Source organism: Phycodurus eques, chromosome 15 (assembly GCF_024500275.1).
Source record: "Phycodurus eques isolate BA_2022a chromosome 15, UOR_Pequ_1.1, whole genome shotgun sequence".
Classification (NCBI taxonomy): Eukaryota; Metazoa; Chordata; class Actinopteri; order Syngnathiformes; family Syngnathidae; genus Phycodurus; species Phycodurus eques.
In genome coordinates, this window is record NC_084539.1 from 18,972,101 (window position 1) to 18,992,858 (window position 20,758).

Below are 20,758 nucleotides of genomic sequence, written 5' to 3' on the forward strand. Positions count from 1 at the left end.
GATTTTTAAAATGATATTAAATTAATGTAAGTAAAGGGCTCCCCTCCACCATTGAGATGCCCACAGAGGCACTCTAGCAGCAGGCTAATCAGCTCTATGGGGTATGGTGGCATTTTGTATTGGATTCATTTGTTTGAGGCCTGGCACCCAGATGAGCACTAATCAGAGGGGTTAGCAAACAGGATTGTCTTCGGCGTGACGCTCCCAATTCGCCCCCATGGGACCCCGAAGCTCAATACCGTGGCTTTGGATTCCGGGCCAGATGCATACACGCACTCACTCACAAAGTAGATGTCCATTTGCAAAGCAGGAAATCTAGGTATTACATTGGCTTCACATACGGAAAGATGTCGACTGTGATTGATTTTGCCCAATGCTCGTGTAAACACCTCGTTTCCTTCTGTCCTCGCAGGCCTGGTGGTGAGGGAAGCCAGCATCGAGATCACTCGGCAGCAGGTGGAGGAGCTCTTCGGACCCGAGGACTTCTGGTGCCAGTGTGTGGCCTGGAGCTCGGCGGGGACCACCAAGAGCCGCAAAGCCCACGTCCGCATCGCCTGTGAGTATTTTTGGCTCTCCTTCGTCCTCACTCTTCATCCCGCTTTAGATCTCCTCCCTCTATCGAAACCTGGCCGGGGTCCAACATGAAGCCTTTTCGAGTGCTGGCCGCCATTAGCCAAGTTGTCGTAGCGCTGTCAGAATTTTCTTTTTTTTTTTTAAACTACTAACACCATGCGTGCTATTGTCATTTATTAGGGATTGACTTCTCTCCTTAAACTGCATATGTTGGTACTGAGTGTATGGTATAAATTCGGTGTAGAACTTGAGACAACAAAATGCTAAACGCTAAACGGTTAGCAATCGCGATTAGCATTAACGCACTAGTGATTAACATTGTAGGTCACAAAACGCAAACCACCATTCAGCTCAGTCATACAGCAGGTGATATGTACATTACACATCTAACAGTGTTACAACAAATCACTTGCAGACACTCTTCTGTCTTTTTTGGCAAAGTTTATCAATGGCCCAACACTGCGTCCGTCTGCAGTAAATGTCCGTCTGAAACATGGGTTCAGGCGACGCAAATATGGGTTCTGGGCAGAACTTTTTGTTTGGGTCCCGGCAATTTAAGTAGCTAAAACTTAAAATATTTTGGATAAAAAGCAAGAATTTGTTAATGTCATCGTATTTATTTTATTTACTGGCCTGGTTTGGCCAGTGTCTGTAAGGTACGTGGTGGCCCGACATCCAGTGCCAAGGTGGCCCAGGGTCATCGGGCCACCGTGAAAGTCAGACCATGCTGGCTCCTGAGGAAATGTGGCACACTCCGGTTGGTAGATTGAGGACATCTTCGCAGACTCAAAGGTCACTTTGAACAGAATTTTCCTGTGTACAATACAGCATAAACAGGGAAGTGCACTCGTGTATACACAGAAAAGAGGCCACGTCGCATGTTTATACACTCGTATTTTCCCCATTGAAGGCCTTGATTTGTTTTCTCAACCCACTCAGAAGCATCGCAAAATAGTTTCCAAACGAGAGCCATTCCGCCGCCTCCAAAGTTTGTGCCTGTTTGGGGCTTTGTCTTTATTCCTTCAAAACCAACCTGCCAATCAAAGAATGACGAAAGCCCAGAAGAGTTGACAGTTCTAGTTCTAGATGCAGCATCAATGCGATCGCGTTGCAACATAAAGCGTGTTACGTAACACAACAGTGCGCGTTGTTGTCAAGATCGCACCTGAAGGGACGTATCATTGCACTTTCAACTCCTGTCAAAAGCTGCGTTTACTGCTAATGCAATACGACTGACCCGGTTGCCATCATTGTTTTGTGTTGGGAAGATTATTTTGGAAATGTAGTTGGTTACAATTACCCAAGTTGCCCTGTTGAAAATGTAATTTTAGGGTAACTATTTCAGTTGCTTTCTCAAAGTAATATAACTAAATACATTTGATTACGTTTCTTAACTTTGAATGAATGTATCAATAGGACCCTTGGATATTTCCTCTAAAAAAGTGAATTGCAAGCATAGATAATCTTTTTGGAAGGTGGTGCTTCAAGGTCATATTTGAAAAAATATGTCATGTTTGAGACTACGCCAGAATGGCAAATGACCAGAGAGCCAATCGCAAGCATCGGTTTTGCAAGGAGGAAGCAATATGAAAAAAAATCGGAGCTTTTGCGGCTATTTTTCAAATGTAACTAAAATTACAGTCATGGAAATGTTTTAAAGCAACTTTTCAATGACACATTTTGTCTCAGTAATGTAACCAATCACAATTAGAGAACTTTTGGGATTAAATTATGTAATCCTGTTGCATGTAATTCGTTACTTCCTACTGTAGTTTGTATATGCCACATGTACAACGTCCAGATACAGAGCTCACTCTATATACGAATATTTGGTTGCGGTGGCCTGGAGAATATGTACATAATCCACAGACAAAGGCCTTTTAGGAGGGTCTTCTGGCAAAATCAAACTGGGGTTGCAGGAGTGAAGACATTCCACCATTTGGATCGTCAGACATGAAATGCATAGCTGCTATTAATTAATGGATATAGTGGTACCTTGCGATGCAAGTTTAATTTGTTCTGTGGCCACGCCCGTAACTCAAAACATTTGTATCTCAAAGCATTTTTGCCCACTCAAATGAAAGCAAATGCCATTAATCCGTTCCAGCTCGCCAAAATAAAATTTGCAATGGTTTTTTTTCATAAGGAAAATAGGAATCTGTAATATTTTTCTTCACGAAGATGTGATAGAAGTCGTTTTACTCAGAGAATAAAGAATATATGCCTGTGAGTGTTGTTATATTGTCTGTCAACAGTACATGTTGATGAACTGTTTGTGTTCAAATAAATATCTGTTCTTTAAGGCAGAGGTTCTCATTTTGTTGTCACCCTAGGACCCGCATATTTGTTGCAAAGTCGCGACCCACTTAGAAGTAGAAGTTAAGAACAATAAAGAACATGTGTTCTGTTTAAAAATAGCTTCTTACAACAAAAGCCGTTTCAAATGAGTTGGATGTACTGTCAAAAGCATATTGCTAGCCAGAGGCAGAGCTGCACTGTACTTGTTTACGGAGTAAACTAGTAGCAAAAGCGTCAGGCAGCTACACTTCCTGTCACTTATCTAGTTTGTTTCATGTGGGGAACTGGTACACCTCTGTACTGTAGCAGAAAAATCTAAAATAAGAATACATGTAATTTTTCACTAGCCACCCAAAATCGCTCCACGACCCACTTTTGGGTCCTGAGCCACCAGTTGGGTATCACTGCTCTAAGGCATTATAATACTGCCACATTGATGCTGTTCATTAGCCTGTCTATGGCATTTGCTTTGACCTAAAGGCATTGGTATGTGGCTGTTCCAAATACATAATGTGTAAATCTCTTAGTTTTGTTTTGCTTAGCAGTAAATTTTAACTGGGAGTGGCAATAAACAGCTTGAAGCCTCTTTTTCTCAAGAATGGTTCACTATTTGCCAAATTGCTGCTTGTTGTAAGTTGAGTTGAGTACACTGCCACCATACAACACTCATACCTCAAAGATTTTGCTTGCAAGCCCAAAGCAAAACATCGGACGGATGTCAGCTGGGATCTCGAAAAACTATATTTTCAAGTTTTGCTGGTATGGGTTTTGCATTATGTGATGTGGTTAAACGGCTTAAACATGCATTCACTGTGCTTGCGAGAGGAGCTACGAGTATACTGTACGTTAAGACTGGAGTGTTTCATCCCGACTCTCGGCAAACAGAAAGGAGGTCATGTCGACTCACTTGGCTCGAATATGGCTATCGCTTGGACCTAAAGTAGACCAGCAGCAGCAGCTCTGTGCCGCGCTTCAACTTGCTGCCACTTTTTCCCTCTTTTTTCCACTGCTGTTATTCGAGCATGGAGAGCCAGATCCATGCCTGTCGGTCCCCCACTGAGCCGTCCCCCGCTGCTCCGCCTCCTATAATCACCCATGATGAGCAGCCTGCCAGCGCTAACCTATGCCTCAAATCACAACGGACCCCCTCATCCCCTCCCATTAGCTCCCGCTGAATGGATTAGCTCCTCGACTGGGCTCGCTCCCCGGATGGGCATCTTTTCACAGCCAGACTCTATTCTGTTAGTATAATGGGAAAAAATGGCCTTGTTTTGCGCTCCTCCTCCTATCATTTGAACATATACACTTGAATCAGATTGTAAGTCACAGCCAGCGCTGGCGAGTTAAGAGCTTGTTGTGCTTTTAACTGTGCCTTTCACACTCCAAAAAAAAAAAAAAAAAGGCATTTTTTTTAATGCTCCCGTGTCCGCTGGAGGACAAACAAATGTATGAATTTCTTTTGATAGCCTGGCCCCATTCAATTGATTACTTAAAAGAGAGTCACAATGAGTTTATTTTCACACAAGCAGATGAAATAAGCGAATCAAATCGATGGCTTTGAAAAGACGAAATGAAAGCAAATTGGTTGGGTTGAATCGTTTGTGTTTTATGAGCAAAACAAAATGTTTCACGGTTCCCAAGAGTATCACCGAATTGCACCCATTAGGAAAAAAAATAAAAATGCTCCCAAAGGCACTATTTAGGGTATTGAGTGAAGTAGTCCAACAGCTTTTTCGCAGCTCACAGTCGACTCGAGTGTTGTGAGAAGCAAGTAACAAAGTTTAATTCCAAATAAACTCCTTTGCTTGTGGGTCATTAGGACTACGGTGAAGCTGCAAACAGCAGTTAACACGGGCCCTTGCATCCTCTTTGTCATGGCGAATCCTCAAAATTATCATCAAACTTCGACACGATATTAGACGGTGTAAGCGAAAATAGGCTAAGCACATCTGTCTAGTAAAAAATATTTCTGATTTGGGCTCATTTGGGCAAATTCTCTAGATGGACTTCATCTAAACACAAGCCCTGGAATTCGGCAAAAATGGCTGCAGCGAACCAAACTGTTCAGATTTCATAGCAGCCTTTTATGGAAATGACTGCCACGATCACCATTTTAGCAGTTATTTTATATTTGTATATCGTAATGTGTTCCCCTGAAGATGTACAGTACATATTCCTGGTTTTGTTTTACTTTATTGGAAAGAAAACCCTAGTGTTACATTTTATGACTTGGAGGTGCACAATGTTACAAGTTTAATTTGTTCCGTGACCGCGCTCGGAGTGTAATGTTCATATAATCATATAAATCATATAATGTTTCCGTATTGAAATAAATGCAAATGCCATTAATCCATTCAGCCTCCTAAAAAAAGTACTAAAAATAGCGCAATATCATACTAAGACATAATATAAAACATAAAATTTAATTGATGTTTTATTTTTTTTTTAATTGAATTTCTTTTAACTGTTTTTGTATGGCTAGAAAGGCACCTTCAATTAGTGGCTAGAAAGGCACCTTCAGATAAAATGAACTATTATTATTTTTATCATTATTATTATTATTACAGTGCAATCTTCCTACACCATATGTTTCTGGCTCTTGGGTCACAAGTTCATGTCCACATCACGACAACTGTCTTCTCTTCCAATGAACTTTTTCAGAAAACTGGTTGATCATTGGTTGATATAATGCTTCACACATTTTCCTTTGTTAGAAAAAGTCAAGATTCACCTGGCAAAAAAATGCATAAAAGGTTGAATAAAAATTACTACGTAAATGCTTATATAATAATTTAAAAAAACAACAACAACACAGTTCTTAACACATTCACTGCCATTGACGGGTTTAGAAGTCAAATATCCATGTAAACTGGGAAGGCTGGCAGTGAATGAGTTAAAGATTAAATGCACGTATATTGTACTAAAAAGTTAAATACAATTGAACTGTACCGAGGCAGTGGTTCTTTGGTGTACCACGAGAGGGAGTCCACGTACCACAAGTAGTCTTGTGAATGCAGCGGACAAACAACTACAGTATAACCTATCCCCCCTGGTGAAATAGAGTTCTTGATGTATTCCAAATATCATAAAATGTGATTTTCTGTGTTGCAGACTTGAGGAAGACTTTTGACCAAGAACCGCTCGGGAAGGAAGTGTCACTGGAGCAGGAAGTGTTGCTCCAGTGCCGCCCACCCGAAGGCATCCCAATGGCTGAGGTAAGCTGTGAGCGAAAATATTATTCTTAGAATTTTTGTTTTATTATTTTTATTTTTTTTCACTGTTCAAACTACATGTAAGAATATATATATATATTTCCCCCCTCTGCTGCTTTCTGGGCTATTTCATGTTTGGTTAACACAGCTAATAAAACTTGAGAGGGGGTTGAAGGAAAAAAAGCAAATGGGAATCAAACCAGCTGTGTTCCCGTGTTACTTCCTCCCTTTCTACAGTAGAACATTATTCAAGTGCATTTGAAAAGGCTCACTTAAGATTGCAGGAACATAAATAGAGGATGAAAGACTAGATTGATGTGGGGTGGTGGCGGGGCCACTCTGGCGTGCGTGTGTGTGTGTGTGTACGTGTGTGCGCGCGCGTGTGCGTGTTTTGTGGTTCGGGGGGTGTCAGAATGAACCCTGTCAAGGCTTGTGATTGACCTGGAAACGGCGAGTTAACCGAGTGGAACTGCACAACATTTATCTGCGCTCAAAGTGCTGACAGGCTAAATGGCCCAAAGTTTCAGGCGCTACTCGACAGACTGTCCTTAAACAATCCGTCCGGGCTCGAGTTGACTGCGGCAGCCGTAAAGTGTCTGCGGCGTCTTTTCCGAGTTCTTCCCGTCAGCTCCGGATTTGCTTGGTGCGGCGATTAAGGCCACATCGGGGTGCCGCACTAACCCGAATGGCTGACAATGATTGGTCAGTGAAGGAGATGAAGGACTTGTCGCTAAAGTTGCTGACTTGTGGATGCTTGTTCTTATTTCAAGCAATCCATCAATTTATTTTCTGCAGCGCTTGTCTATTAGGGTCGCGGGGTAAAATGGAGCCTATCCTGACTTAGGCGAGAACTGGTCACAAGCGCGTATTGACCAACAACCACTGACGGTCACATTCATTTCCGTTAGTCCGTCTATGACGTTTCACATTATACGTTAGCATTAAGCGAGCCGACTTTCCTTCGACAAAATTATGTGGCTTAGTTGAACGTTTCGGTGATTAAATATACTGTACCAAATTTAGTTCACTTTGTTTTAAGTGTCAAATTAAAATATTCCTACTGGAAGTTGTTGCGTATTGTGGATTAAACTTTTGACTTCCGGAGCTGCTTCAGGTGCTGTCCCTCTGTGCTTGCTGTACTGTTTGTGTGTAGCTTCCGAGAGGCAGAATAAAGCACAATACAGTCTACAGTCACACATGCAAACACAGTACATAGGACAGATTTATTAACAGTTTGAAACAAGGCCTCTTTTTTCGATAAATAAACCTCAGAATTGTGCAGCAGGCGTGCTAAACCACTCATCCATCGTGCTGCTGGGGTATAGCATACATTTTTTTTTCAAGACATAAAACAGTTCCCTGGTGTCTTAATATTTGTAACATGTTTTGAAGTGGCCTGTGTCATGCAAACGAGACACTGTTTTATGGTACGTACCGTACCATACATTATCAACTATTGGCTATTATTTGACTATTATTCGAGTTGCCAGTCTAGTTTGGCGTGTACAGAAGCATGCTTTCAGATTCTTTAATTACTCCCCATGACCTCATGCCTAAAAGAAAAGACAAACGTTCCATTGCCTCATTTATTTTTCCAACCCTAAATTCAAACACAGCTGGACACAAGTGAACGTTGTATCGAGGGGAGGGAAAAAAAAAACAGATGTGCAGCGTCTTCGGTTTCATCTTGATCTCGAGAAATACGTTACAGACGCTGCGACGGAAAGATCTGTCGTATTTCACCCGCCGATGAAGAAAAACACGGTACGGAGAAGATGAGATGTTGAGAGCCAGCGCGGTTCCGTTGCCGGCTGCACGGCCGACTGCGGTTTCCGCCGTAAAAACCCAAACACTTGTAACAATTTTCTTATTAAATTGTGCTGACTGCACGCAATTGACTTTGTTGGATTTACTTCTGTGGCATTCCTATACCATCCAACTTTGTTGTTGCTTCAAAACACAATTGTGATGACTTGGTTACTGTTCTCCTGAGAATTGTGTAGAATGTTTCTTCATAAAGTCATGAACTGTCTGGCTGGCTGGCTGCCTACAATAAGAAATTTTACAATCCAAACTAGTCATTAAGCAGAGCAGTACATTACTGTTTATGTTGCCATTATCTTGAAGTTGATGGTGAAGTTGGATCAAGTAAGATGAGAGTAATTTTGAAGTAATCCAACAACTACCACCACTAGCACAACAACCAACAAAAACAAACAAGCACCGCCACGATTACTTAAAAGAAGCAACAACATAATTGATAAAACAATATACAGTATATAGTGTATACAGTATATTGCATTGGTACAGCTTGGCGGCGTCCGGCTAGATCTCGTTTTGTACCCGAAAAACGTATATTTTTGTTGGGAAATCACAAACAGTCAGCCACTCTTCAACACTGCACAACAGCTCTGCTCTAAAACTGGAACCTCACTGGGTTTCTTCACCTGTCTGATTTTTGATTCACATCAGCATTTTTGAAATGATGAGGAAGACTTTTAAGCGGTGAGGTTATTGTAGGAGGAACAAAAGCGTGGGTGATTTGGCAGGAGACTGTTTTGCGCCCTATCTCTGAAATGTGGGATTTATTGCCGAGAGCGACCGAAAAGATGGAGTAATAAAGATGAAGGCGGGGACGCAGCCCCGGCGCCCCACGCGGAACTGTTCCTTTGAGATCCTCGGCCAGACTCTTTCATTCAAATCTTAAGAGTCCCCTCGCGAGTGACGCTTTTGACTCTTTTCATACGTGATAATGCTCAGCAGCCTCATAAAACAGACTCAAATCTGCTCAGTGGAAGAATGCGGTTTTATTGTTCCTTTTCTTCTACCGTGTCCTCCGTCTCCTCACTTCAGTGCTGAGAGAAAGACGAGGGTTCAGAGGTGAACGCGGCGCTACGAACTGCCGCTGCGCCTCGTTTCCATGGGAGCCGGACGTTAATTCAGGCATCTCCTCGGTCAGTCGGGGTCCTGCCGCATTATCGTGGGTAACGAGTCATTGATGCGCCGCAGGGGTGGTGGGCAATCGGGGCCCTGCTGCCATGATTAAGTCCACTGGCATTGCTGAGAAGAAAAAGGATTCGTCAGCCGGGAACAAAGTCTGTCGACTGTAGTCTAAATGAAATGGCGAGTCGAAGGTCTGTTTTAATGAACAGCGAGGTTAGCGCGCTTCCTTTTTCTACCTCCGTTACGATTGGATGCCGTAGAGAAAGGCTTGACAAAAAAACAACTGTACAGTATACTGTACTACAATCTTTGTAATATATTCGCAAGACGAGACACGACAAGTAAACTCGAGTAAACAACATCCATCGATATGAATAGGTAGAAACGTTTGCGCTGCGTGCCGACGGTGACGCTAAGCTAATGTCCATGCATTGCCTTTGATGGGAACTTTGCAAGTTTTGCAGACTCAGTTCAATTTGTACTTCTTCGTATCTTTTGGCTTGACCTGACTGTCGGCTGTGTAAGAAACATTTTTCCACATCTCACTCCGTACCTCTTTTTTCGTATTTCGAACATAAGCTTTGGGGATAAAGGCGCCTGCTCCCTATGGCAGAGCAGGCACGCAGATTGCTGCGTGGAAAAAAAAGAAAGGACATTATTTCCCAGCCAACACCAAGCAGCTACAAATTATGTGATCGGCCACGATTTACGATCACAACTCAACTCATTACTTTTAGCGATGAAGTAGCTTTGTTCATGCAGACCGTAGCCTTAGGGTTGGTCGCCATGGCTCTTATGCTTAACGGAGGTCCAGATGTTGCACATGCGTCCGAGCATTTTTGCGCCTCCCAGCAAACTTTCACTGGATAGCAGAGGTAGGTCACCTTGTCAGGACTAAAGTGATTTCTTCGCCTCAAAGCAACGACAGTTACGGTTGTCAAGAAGGCGGCGGCTTGAGGAGCTAGTAAAAGGCGACGTGTGTGTTCATTAAAGTGACCCCCGGAGAGCAGGGGTGTCAGGAGGCCACTTGGAGGCCTCTGTGGCGGCCGAGTCGAGATTGGCCTCCAGGCGCTCACTTGTCAATCACGACAGACTTCCTTGGCAAAACTCTTAACGTCCTCTGTAAGTTATTATTCTACCTTTAGGAACGTTTGGAACAGAAGGAGTCAACAACGTTTCTAAAGCCAAGCCTTTCTTTGTTTACGTTTCCAAATAAAGAAGAGAAAAATGGCTCAGTTTCTCCTGGCAATCTGGAACTGTTGCGAAGGTGAATTGCTTTGTGCCAGGTGGTTGTTGTTTTTTTCCTTTCAATTTAACATGAGGAATGAGGTTTTAATGAGCAACTTCTCGTATTTTAAGCCAAACACTTTCCTAATCACCCCGAAATGTGTCGGAGGGTGTTTTCGCTTTTGAACTTGAATCAGTGTGCTTATTTATATCATTGCTGCTCCTCAAATGACATCCACGTTTTAATGTGACACTTAAAAAAGCCCCCACAGGGAAAAAAAATGCAAATTAGTATTCTTTATAAACATTAGAATGGATTGTACAAATCTCACTAAGTGTGTTAACATAAGATAACGAATCGACGTTAGCTAATTTAATGTAGCCTACCATTCGCTAGTTATGGTATGATATCCTTTTATTGTCAATCCTCTTTCTCAAGGGCCCACAAACAATCCCAAAAAACATAAAACGATGACAATACAATGATAAATAACCACCAAAATCTTCTCCATTCATATGTACTGTAAGGCGGGGATAACCACAGCCACTGGTGCACTTTCAATAGCTTTATTGAACAAATGGTAAGGGAAAAAAAATAAAACATGCAATAAAAATATCATACATGAGTTTCCGTTGGCCAAAACTCACACCAAGACACTCAACACACAGACCGGCTAACGGGTTAGCCAGTTAATAGCCAGCAAAAGCTACACTCTCATTCTCTAACACCCACGGCACTCGCCAGACCAGCCCACGTCTTTTAAAGCCATACACACTCAAAATCACAGATAGTACAGTCGGACATGACAAAAATAATACATGCGCCTCACACGCACGTTATTGTGGTTAATCATGCGAAATCAATTTTTATCTGATTAATCGATGAAATAATGTCGATCATAATGTAGAATACTCAATTCTAAAAGTTTATTTAAGAGCTGCATCTTTAACTTCAACAGTAGCAGTATTGAAGTGTTGAGTATTGAAATCCCAAGAAACAAAAACGATGACCAAAAGTCAACGTCTCATGGGGAAAAACCTCGCAGAACCCCTCAAAAACGCACATCAGTGCAAAGCAACTATTTTACCATCTCGTTGCAAGACATCGCACCTTGACGCCTTTTGTGTTGTTAATATTTTCCCAGCTTGATATTTCCATACTTGTCACGCAGGCAGATGCGCCACATATGGTCCCGTTACCTTGCTGTGAAAAATTGCATAATTAGCTTGTAACTTTTTTTTTTTTTTTTCCTTATTTTCTTTATTTTTGATTTTTTTTTTGGTCCTCCAGGTGTGTCATTTAAGGCACCCTGGGCAGATATATGCAGCGAGGGCTCACGACGACTTCTCTGCTGCAGGAAGAGTGTTGTTGCTCCGCACCCCCCCCCCCAAACAACACAACGTTGTGCTTCGTGTTCTATTTCTGACAGAACACTGATGAGTAATGAATGGCTCGGGTTTTTTTTTTTTATACCGTGTGTTCTATATACTGTATTTGGCTAATTACAGATGTGTTGGCATGCGGAATGGCACGTCGTGGTCTGCGCAACGGGGGCCCTTGCGACATTAAAAAAAAAAAAAAAAAAAAGACTGGTGGTCAGCAAAGCGGACAGCTAAATTGTTTCATCCACCTAAAAAGATGCCTTAACATAAATAGTTTGCCATGTCAAATAAATCCTTATTAAACTCAACTTGAGCCTTTAAGCAACCTTATGCACCACATACACCATAAAATTAGCTTGAAGAATTGGTTTCTTTGTAGCCATGGCAACCGCGATCGCCAAATTTAGCAATGTATAACAACAGGACCAGCCGACACACCTCTCAGCAAAAGTGCAAATGTTACGTGACCTTTATGACAATTTGTGTATTTCTTCAAGACATTCACACCATCAAATGTTTGAAGTCTAACAAACATGAAGTTGTATCGTTCCAAGAAAATAATAATACAATAATATTTAGTAGGGGAAAAAAAGGTCGTAATTTCAATTTTCGTTAGACTAATAGCATAGTTGCCCATAAGACTAAGTCTTAATTGAATGGGTTTTTTTTAAGAGCTGCAAAAAAAAAAAAAGAAGAGTGGCTCCGTTTTCGTGTTGATTAGGGGGCCCAAGTTGACTTGAAAATGACTTTGTGAAATTAACAATAACTTAACGTAACTTTTTTAACTCTCTCTGTGTACATCATATATGAAGTATTTAAAAATGCAACTCTGTCCAAAATGACATGTTTTGACATCCGAGAACGGCGTCTCTGGTTTTTATTTTGGTTCATATGAGTCATCACTTCATCGCTAAGAAAATAATGGAGTCGAGGAAATGTGATTTAACATGCCAGTCACTTTTGTTGCTTATATACAGCATACCTCTATGGCCTAAATCTAAAGATATATTAATCAGCTAATGCTTTTTTTTGCCTGTTTTTTTTTTTTCATACTTCAAAATTCCTCTCTGTTGTAAAGTTAAATACTGAAGGACAACGTATTGTAAAACAGTCAAATGTTCTGCCTGTAGTTCATATCTTTGTTGTTGTTTTTATGAAATACTTTGCTTTGGAACATATGGCTCAAACCAGGTTGTTACAGGAAAACTACTTTTTTATATATATATATATATATATATATATATATATAGAGAGAGCTTTTTAGTCTATGGGAGACAGCCTTGATCTCGTGTCATCACAGCAGACCTTCGACGGGATATTTCTTCTCAAGCACTTGGTACATGTCTTTGTACCTGCTATGTCGGGGCCGATTTGCCTTGAATGCCAGTTATCTTCCTCCTTCTCCACATTTTTATTTATTTTATTTTTTTTTTGCCTTAGGTCCACTCCGTTATGATGTATCTTCCTCCTCTGAAGCTTATGTTTAACTGGCCGTCTCTATGACTTGCGATAGGCGACGTGTGGCAGTTTCTTCCCGGTTAATGACAAGAAATGTGCCAATTACCTCTTCCGGAAGTTCCACTGCCAATCAGGAGCTAATGATGGGGTGTGTGGGAGGGGGAAAGAAAAAGTTACGCGATTTGTGGAGAAATGGGATGTCGAGTCGGGCTTACCTTCTCATCTCTGCTTTTATTAATGAGTCCTAATTATAGTCGGGCGAGGAATAGTGTGAGGAGTGCACTGTTTTACTCTCGCTCTCTCTCTTTTTTGCTGTCCCTTATCCCCCCCCCCCCCCCCCCTCCACCACCACCTACATCCTCCCAAACAGCACCAAATCTACACTGAAAAGCTCTTTTGTTCAATTTTTAATTACCCGCCCCGTATCAAAGTGCTCTTGACATCCGAACGCGTCGTGCCTGCAGAGGCTGTCGCTGTGATTGGTACAAAAAAAAATTGGACAAGAAGCTTTTTTTTTTGTTTTTTGTTTTTTTGCATGGGCTGTCAGTCTCGTTTCGGACAGCACGTCTCCTCGTCGTTCTTTATTTGTTCCATTAGAGGCACAAAAATGGCAATCAGAACGTTAATGTTAGTCATCACACTTTGTTCTCGCTACACAGTCAGGCACTATAAGTAATTATGATTGAATCTTTGCCAATTTAATGGTCATGCTAAACATCTTAGGATGGATTTGCGCTGCATGTCCAAGTGCCCAATTCCGATTTAACGCCTGTCCAGTGATGCCTTGAAATACGAGTGACCTGCCTTACAAGCTTCCCCAGATATGAGCTGCCGGTAGGCCGATTATTTGCTTTATTTGCTCATATAACAAAAATGTGTTATATGAGCGATGTATGGTGGCAGTGAAGTCAACTTAACTCATTTCACAACAAGCAGCAATTTGACAGATGGCAAACAATTCATAAAAGAGACTTTAAGTTGTCTTCTGCCACTCCCACGTGATTTTGAAAAAGCAACAACGCAGTATCTGATTTTATTTTCACATACATATACTATTTGCAAATAGTAAAAAAACAAAAAAACAAAACACTAACACCCCAACCAAAAAGGTTTATAACTGCCTATAGATGCCACACGCTAGTGTCAAAGCACTATTTTTATATTAGGCCTGTGTAATAAAAGCTCCTCCCCCGCACCTCAACATAGTTCATTGGCACCAAGATGCAGCAAGATGGCACCAAAGCACTACTTTATATAAGGCAGGGCTTTGGTGCCATCTTGTGGCACCTGAGGGTGTTTCAGAAAAAGCACAAAAGCAACGAACGAATAGGTTGAAAGGTTTTTCAGCAAATAACAGATTGTCAGAAATCTTTTTTTTTTTTTATAAATGTGTACAAATGCATGAAAAAAATATACTTACAGTATGCGCAACACTGAAAAAGAGACTTATATAACCACAGAATCACTGGAGGATATACAAAATCAAAGCCACTAAGAGAAAATGGTTGTTTCAAGTTTTGATATGTGCTGGTAGTTTGTCACGAGGGGGTTTGTGTTTTATGAGCTGCCTGACTCCTGTGGAGAAGGGAATCATCGTTTTGAATCCAACGAAGACAGTCGACGTGGAATACAGAAGACAGCGGAAGCCGCTTGGGATGTTCTGCTGGCGCTGACTTACAACCAACATTGTGTCACAATCATTTAATCTTCTCCTTTGAAAGACGTCTAACAATGGCTATTTTATTTATTTATTTATTTTTTTACAACAATGGCCACAGTGTTGTACCTCGGCAGAAATAACAGTGAGCCCTCGTGTTCTTTCACCTAGTGCTTCATCTAATCTTTTTATAAACATCCTGCTTATCTCGACCTGCTTGTTGGTGTCTTATCTCACAAACGGTGGTTTGGGGGGGGTGGGGGAGGCGGGTCCCTGCCGTCGTGGGACGCGACAATAAGCAGGAAGTCAGCGTGCCGGGCCCCCTCATTGCTAGACTGCGCTCTTTGAAGATGAGGAATTTTGGGGGGAATCAAAGTGTCTGCAGGGTCCTTGTCTACATCATGCACCAAAAAAGGGTGGTTTTGTGATTTGAAGGCAAACAAAGATACTAAATGTTCCCCGGTTCTGTCGTAGGAGCTCAATATCGGCATCATTTAGAGAGATGAACTCGTGAGAAAAGGTTAAAAAGCTTCTCAGACTCACTTGAGGAAACTCATAAAAGACGCATAAGCTGAAATGTTGTCCTTGGCGAGGGTGGTGACAAAAACCTTTTTCTTGCAACGTGACGCAAGTTGCAGAAAGCCAACACACCCAACTCCAGATTAAAAAATAATAATAATAAAAAATTCTAGTTTAGCTAGCCTGGGTTTTGCTCAACACGATGCGGTTGAGGTACTCCAACATGTATTCATTGTGCTAATGAGAGGAGCTACGAGGAGGAGATGTTCACACAGTTGTTTTACGTGGCCTGGCTCAATCATAGCAGAGTTTTTATTCACTGAGAGTTCAATATCGACTTCATTTTAGAGGAATTAACTTGCGAAAAAAAGGTTAACGCCTCTCAATCGCACTTGTGGACTCTCATAAAAGACGCATGAGTGCTTTGTTCTAAAGGGAGAATAAAATAACAGCATGATCGTCATTGGCTTCACTAATCATGTGGGACACAGGATTTGAGACTGCTAACTTTTTTTCAGCTGTTTTTTAAAATTACCCACCAGTGCTACTAGTGCAAAAGTTAGTGTAGAGCCCTTAGGACAGGTTGGCATGGAATTATGAAGTACAGTCAATTTCTTTCTTTTAGGTGTATACATTTACTTTTCCATGATACAGACAAAAATACATTTTCTGACACTTTCTGAAAATCAGCACTGAATTGTAGAAACAAAATAGACAATTGAAAACATTTTGTAATGAGTTAAATCATTATTATGCAACATTTGTTGTGCAACATTTACTCAATTAACTAACAACTTATCGATTATCAAACTAATCGACAACCATTTTGATAATCGATGAATTGTTTAGAGACCTTGTTTAACATAACTATTCTCACGTTTCTGTAGTCATCCATGAAAGCAGACTAATTCGATTTGTGATTAACATACAATAAGACATTATCAAACATCTGCTCTTACTTTGGAAAAGAATCATCATTAATAGTTCCAATTTTTGACATGTTATGGACCAAACCAGTTACTGGATCATAATCAATGTATGTTTGTGCAATTTCTTTATTGTCAATTTGTAATAATGTCCTGGGTTTTTTTTAATAACGGGGTAGAAGTTTAAGTTTTGCTTTTATCCAATTCACTGATTAATTGAAAAAATAACACATAATTGGTTCTTAAAATTAACATTAGTTGCAGCCCTAAATTATGATATAGCAATTTTTTCATTTGTCATTGTGAAATACCCTATTCATGGGGGGGGGAAATATTTTAAATCAGATTAAATTTTAGTTTATTTAGTCAATATTTTATTTAGTTTGGATCATTTAAACTGGTTTATTTTTATTTAAAAACATAATTTTATTTATTGATGAAAGTTATTCATATGGTTATGGAGGTTGTTATTTTAAACAATATATTGTTTTTCTTAGATTACACAAAATATATATATATTTTTTTTAAATTTAATTTGTGATGGTTTTTGTATTTTAGTTTATATTGTTTCACCTAGTTTTATTCCTTGTCAAGTCTCCAATCCACAGAAGGAGACAGCAATTTGCCGATTGTAAATATCTGGGTGCTTCTGCCTTGGCGGAGATCTGCACTCCACGAAGCGAACGTTCTTCTTTCTCGGTCGTAGGTGGAGTGGCTGAAGAACGAGGAGGTGATCGACCCTGCCGACGACAGGAACTTCTATATCACCATCGACCACAATCTGATCATCAAGCAGGCGCGCCTGTCTGACACGGCCAACTACACGTGCGTGGCCAAGAACATTGTGGCCAAGCGACGCAGCACCACTGCTACGGTCATTGTCTACGGTGAGCCACTGTCTTACTTTTTTGCTCTAAGAAATGGTTTGGATTTTGTTCACAATGATGCAGTTGATGGAATTAAACATGTATTCATTGTGCTAATGAAAGGAGCTATGAGGATGAGCTAATCATACGGGCGATTTTCGGGTGACATCTCTCAATCATAGCCGAGTTTTAGCCCAAGTTGATACAGAGCGTCCTCGGTTGATGACGACTTTCCGTTCCGACATAATGTCGACGTAACCTGAATTTGTACGATAGTTGTAATTAGCAGTAGTCTATCGCTAACTTATACTAGCACAGTAGTAAAATAACAGTGTTTTGTATGAAAACAAACTCTAGACCACAAATATAAAACCATTTTGAAAAAAGTAAGTGCAGCAGTAACTGAGCGCGCGCCTTCTTGTGTGACTATGTATTCTTACGGCGCTGCGCGAACTAATTCATGATCTCAAAACGTCGTCTGTCCGGAATGTGTCTGTGTAAGTGATAATTCTTCACCCAAAAGGCAGATTTCTATGTTGGCACAGTTTTACCTGAAAATAGTCTGATATGTTAAAAAGTATTAAAAAGATTGTGAATTTGCAGTGCATTGACCCAAAATATTTGCAGGGTCCTTTCTTCCATTTTCTTCCGCTTATCTGGGGTCGGATAGCGGGGGCAGTAGCTCTAGCAGGGCAGCCCAGACTTGCCTCTCCCCAGCCGCTTCGTCCAGCTCCTCTGGGGGGGATCCCGAGGTGTTCCCGGGCCAGCCGGGGAAACGTAGTCTCTCCAGCGTGTCCTGGGTCCTCCCCGGGGTTTCCTGCCGGTGGGACGTGCCCGGAACACCTCACCAAGGATGCGTCCTGGAGGCATCATAAACAGATGCCCGAGCCACCTCATCTGACTTGCGGAGGAGCAGCGGCTCGACTCTGAGCCCTCCCGGATGTCCGAGCTTCTCACCCTATCTCTAAGGGAGAGCCCGGACACCCTGCGAAGGAAACTCATTTCGGCCGCTTGTGTCCGTGATCTTGTTCTTTCGACCCACAACCCGCTGTTTGGGTTAGCTCCTTCTTCACTGCAATGGACCGATACAAAGTCCGCATCACTGCAGACATTGCACCGATCCACCGACAATCTCCCGTTCCATTCTTCCCTCACTTATGAACAAGACCCCAAGATGCTTGAACTGCTCCACTTGGGGCAGGATCTCAACCCGGGTCCCACTCTCCAGACTAAACTTAGCTCCTCCCCGACATTAAAAGGTCTCCATCAAGATGTTTCACTTCAACATACTTCCTTGACACCAATTACTTATGTCCTACAGTGATAGCCAGGATGTTTTTTTGGGGAAATCCATCCAAAGGAATTCATGTCTTAACTTTGTTAAAATCATTCTGCACTTGCGTGAAAGGAGGCGTTTTGTCAAACCGAGTGACGCACTGAGCTGTGGGAAGAGCAACCCCCCCACTGTGTTTTTTTTGGAAGCACGGCCATCCGCCCGCTGCGTCCGTCACGTCTACCAACGCGATTGCCGTTGCGCAGCTCCGCAGTGCAAGTTTCGACTCCGACGGCCGCTCGAGGCTAGCGTAGGCGGCGCGAGTGACACGTGACGTGTCCCATCTTGACTTTCCAGACGTGTTTTTCCATCAAGTGCTTTAAGTGAGGCCGCCCGGGTTCATCCTGTGCCTGATCGGAAGACACGCATGATTTCTCACTGGGAATTGAGCAGCATACCCCCACACCAACCTAAAGAATTCACACAGTGTGCATACACATAAATATATGTCCGTTTCTCATTGAGCACAAGACACGTTTCCACAATCGTAATGATGATTAGACTACGGCATCTTGTTTTAATCTAAAATTCAGTATTTATTTGGTGACTACTCATAAAGGACACATATTATGGCTTTATTTTTCACATATGTTATGATAACATGTTACACGGTTTACTCGGATCAAGAATTTTTTTCAGCCTCGCTGAAATTAGCCTATTTTGAAGGGCTGGTCCTGTTTCATGCAAATGAGCCACCGCTCACCCCGCCCCCTTTTACTGCGGGGCCAATATTGACTGCAGCGGAGCGATTTGTGGAAGCAGGAAGCCGGAGTGTGAAAAACAAAGGTGCCCTTAAAAGCATGGATTGTATTTTCACTTTTTGATGCAGCACTTCATCACTTGTAACGTCCGCTCATAACCCAGGCTGAACTTTGCTCCCCCACCCCGACATACAAGGATCTTAGTCCCTCAGTCGAGATGTAACACGGCATACCTCCTTGAGACCAATCACAGTGTACCCTCGCCAATTCGCGATTTGCTACTTACACATTTACAGATATTTTCCTCTGAAAACCACACTTAAGATGCCACAAGAGGGCGCCAAAGCCCTGTAAAGTAGAAAGGTAGTGCTTTGGAACCATCTTGTGGAATCTTGGTACAAAGGAACTATGTTTACGTAAGGCAAAGAGCTTTGGCCCATCTAATCGAAAAGTAATGGTTTGGGGCCATTATCTGTAATCCATTTGTGTACGCCATGTACAAAGAGGGAAGGCACTGAATGTGGCATTGGCGCTGGTGTAAGAACAATGCGAGGGACATACTGTGAATTCCGGCGAACACGTTTTACTTTGAACTCGCTCGACGTCTCGGCAAGGATTTCCCTGTCACCGACACGGAGAAAACGCTTTTAATGTCAGCTCAAAGTACTGTAATGTCACTTCGGCTGCTTGTCACCAAAATAGAACGTAGTACAAATGTACGCTTAATTGTGTCATGTGTGAAAGCGCCGCGCAGACAAGGCAACTGTGTATTAATGTCAAAATATGCCAAAAGAAAAGATAATCTACAGCATTTTAGGGCTGTGGGGAGCTCCATAGTCAGGGTAAGGCAAGAAAAACAAATAATACCACTAGAATAAAGTACAACTAATACAAGAGCAAAAAGAAAGATGTCCTCCTACTATGATAATTTAGTGTTGAAGTTGTAACATGAAAAGAAAAAACTTAATGATATTTTCACTTTTGCACACACTATTGAAGAGCATAAAGTTGCATTATTATGACAGAGACTTAATTTTTCTTTTTTCTTTTTTTTTTTTTAAATAATTTTGTATGTTTACTAGAACAGTACTTTCGACTTCTAAGTAGGCCTATTAATTCTATGAGCATTAATTCATATCAATAGAAAAAACACAATTTTACTAAAAATATCAATATAGTCATACTGCTTACAAATGATGTAATTTGACACAAATAAGCCAATTTTATTAGTATTAGTACAGTAGTGAACATCATTACTGCGTGTTATTATAAAGTGCAATATTATAGAGCGTTGTTTTTCTCAATTTATTTATCATATTTTTCTCACCACGGAACAAGTTAAATTTGATCAAAAGGCACTACTGTATGATGAGAAAAATATACAAAATATGTATTTTTTTTATACAGAATTCTGATAGAATAAAGTCACAAGTTCCAATGCTCTGAATAAACCGTCTATACGAATGTATTATTGTTTAGTTTTTCTTTTTCTTTTTCTCGGTTGATGTGGGGGCAGTCGAGGTCTCTGAGCCTCGTGTAAATTGTCAGCGGCTGGTTGGCAGCCACGGTGGCGTTGCGTGTTGTCGCTGTGCAGTGGATTTTGGCGGTTGACAAAGACGGATGAGCGAGGAACGAGGAGCATTAAGGGGAATCGGTGACTGG

The 20,758-nt window shown here is 41.5% G+C and overlaps 1 protein-coding gene across 6 annotated transcripts in view; it reads left to right on the top strand.

Moving 5' to 3' along the window:
• Window positions 1–20,758, top strand: part of unc5cb (unc-5 netrin receptor Cb) — a 141,924-nt gene that overhangs the window by 96,518 nt on the left and 24,648 nt on the right. For all 6 annotated transcript variants that reach the window (XM_061698867.1, XM_061698868.1, XM_061698869.1 and 3 more), the window contains 3 exons: window positions 413–556; window positions 5,983–6,086; window positions 16,903–17,083. In XM_061698867.1, coding sequence (XP_061554851.1) covers window positions 413–556; window positions 5,983–6,086; window positions 16,903–17,083 — 429 coding nt within the window. The remainder of the gene's footprint in view (window positions 1–412; window positions 557–5,982; window positions 6,087–16,902; window positions 17,084–20,758) is intronic.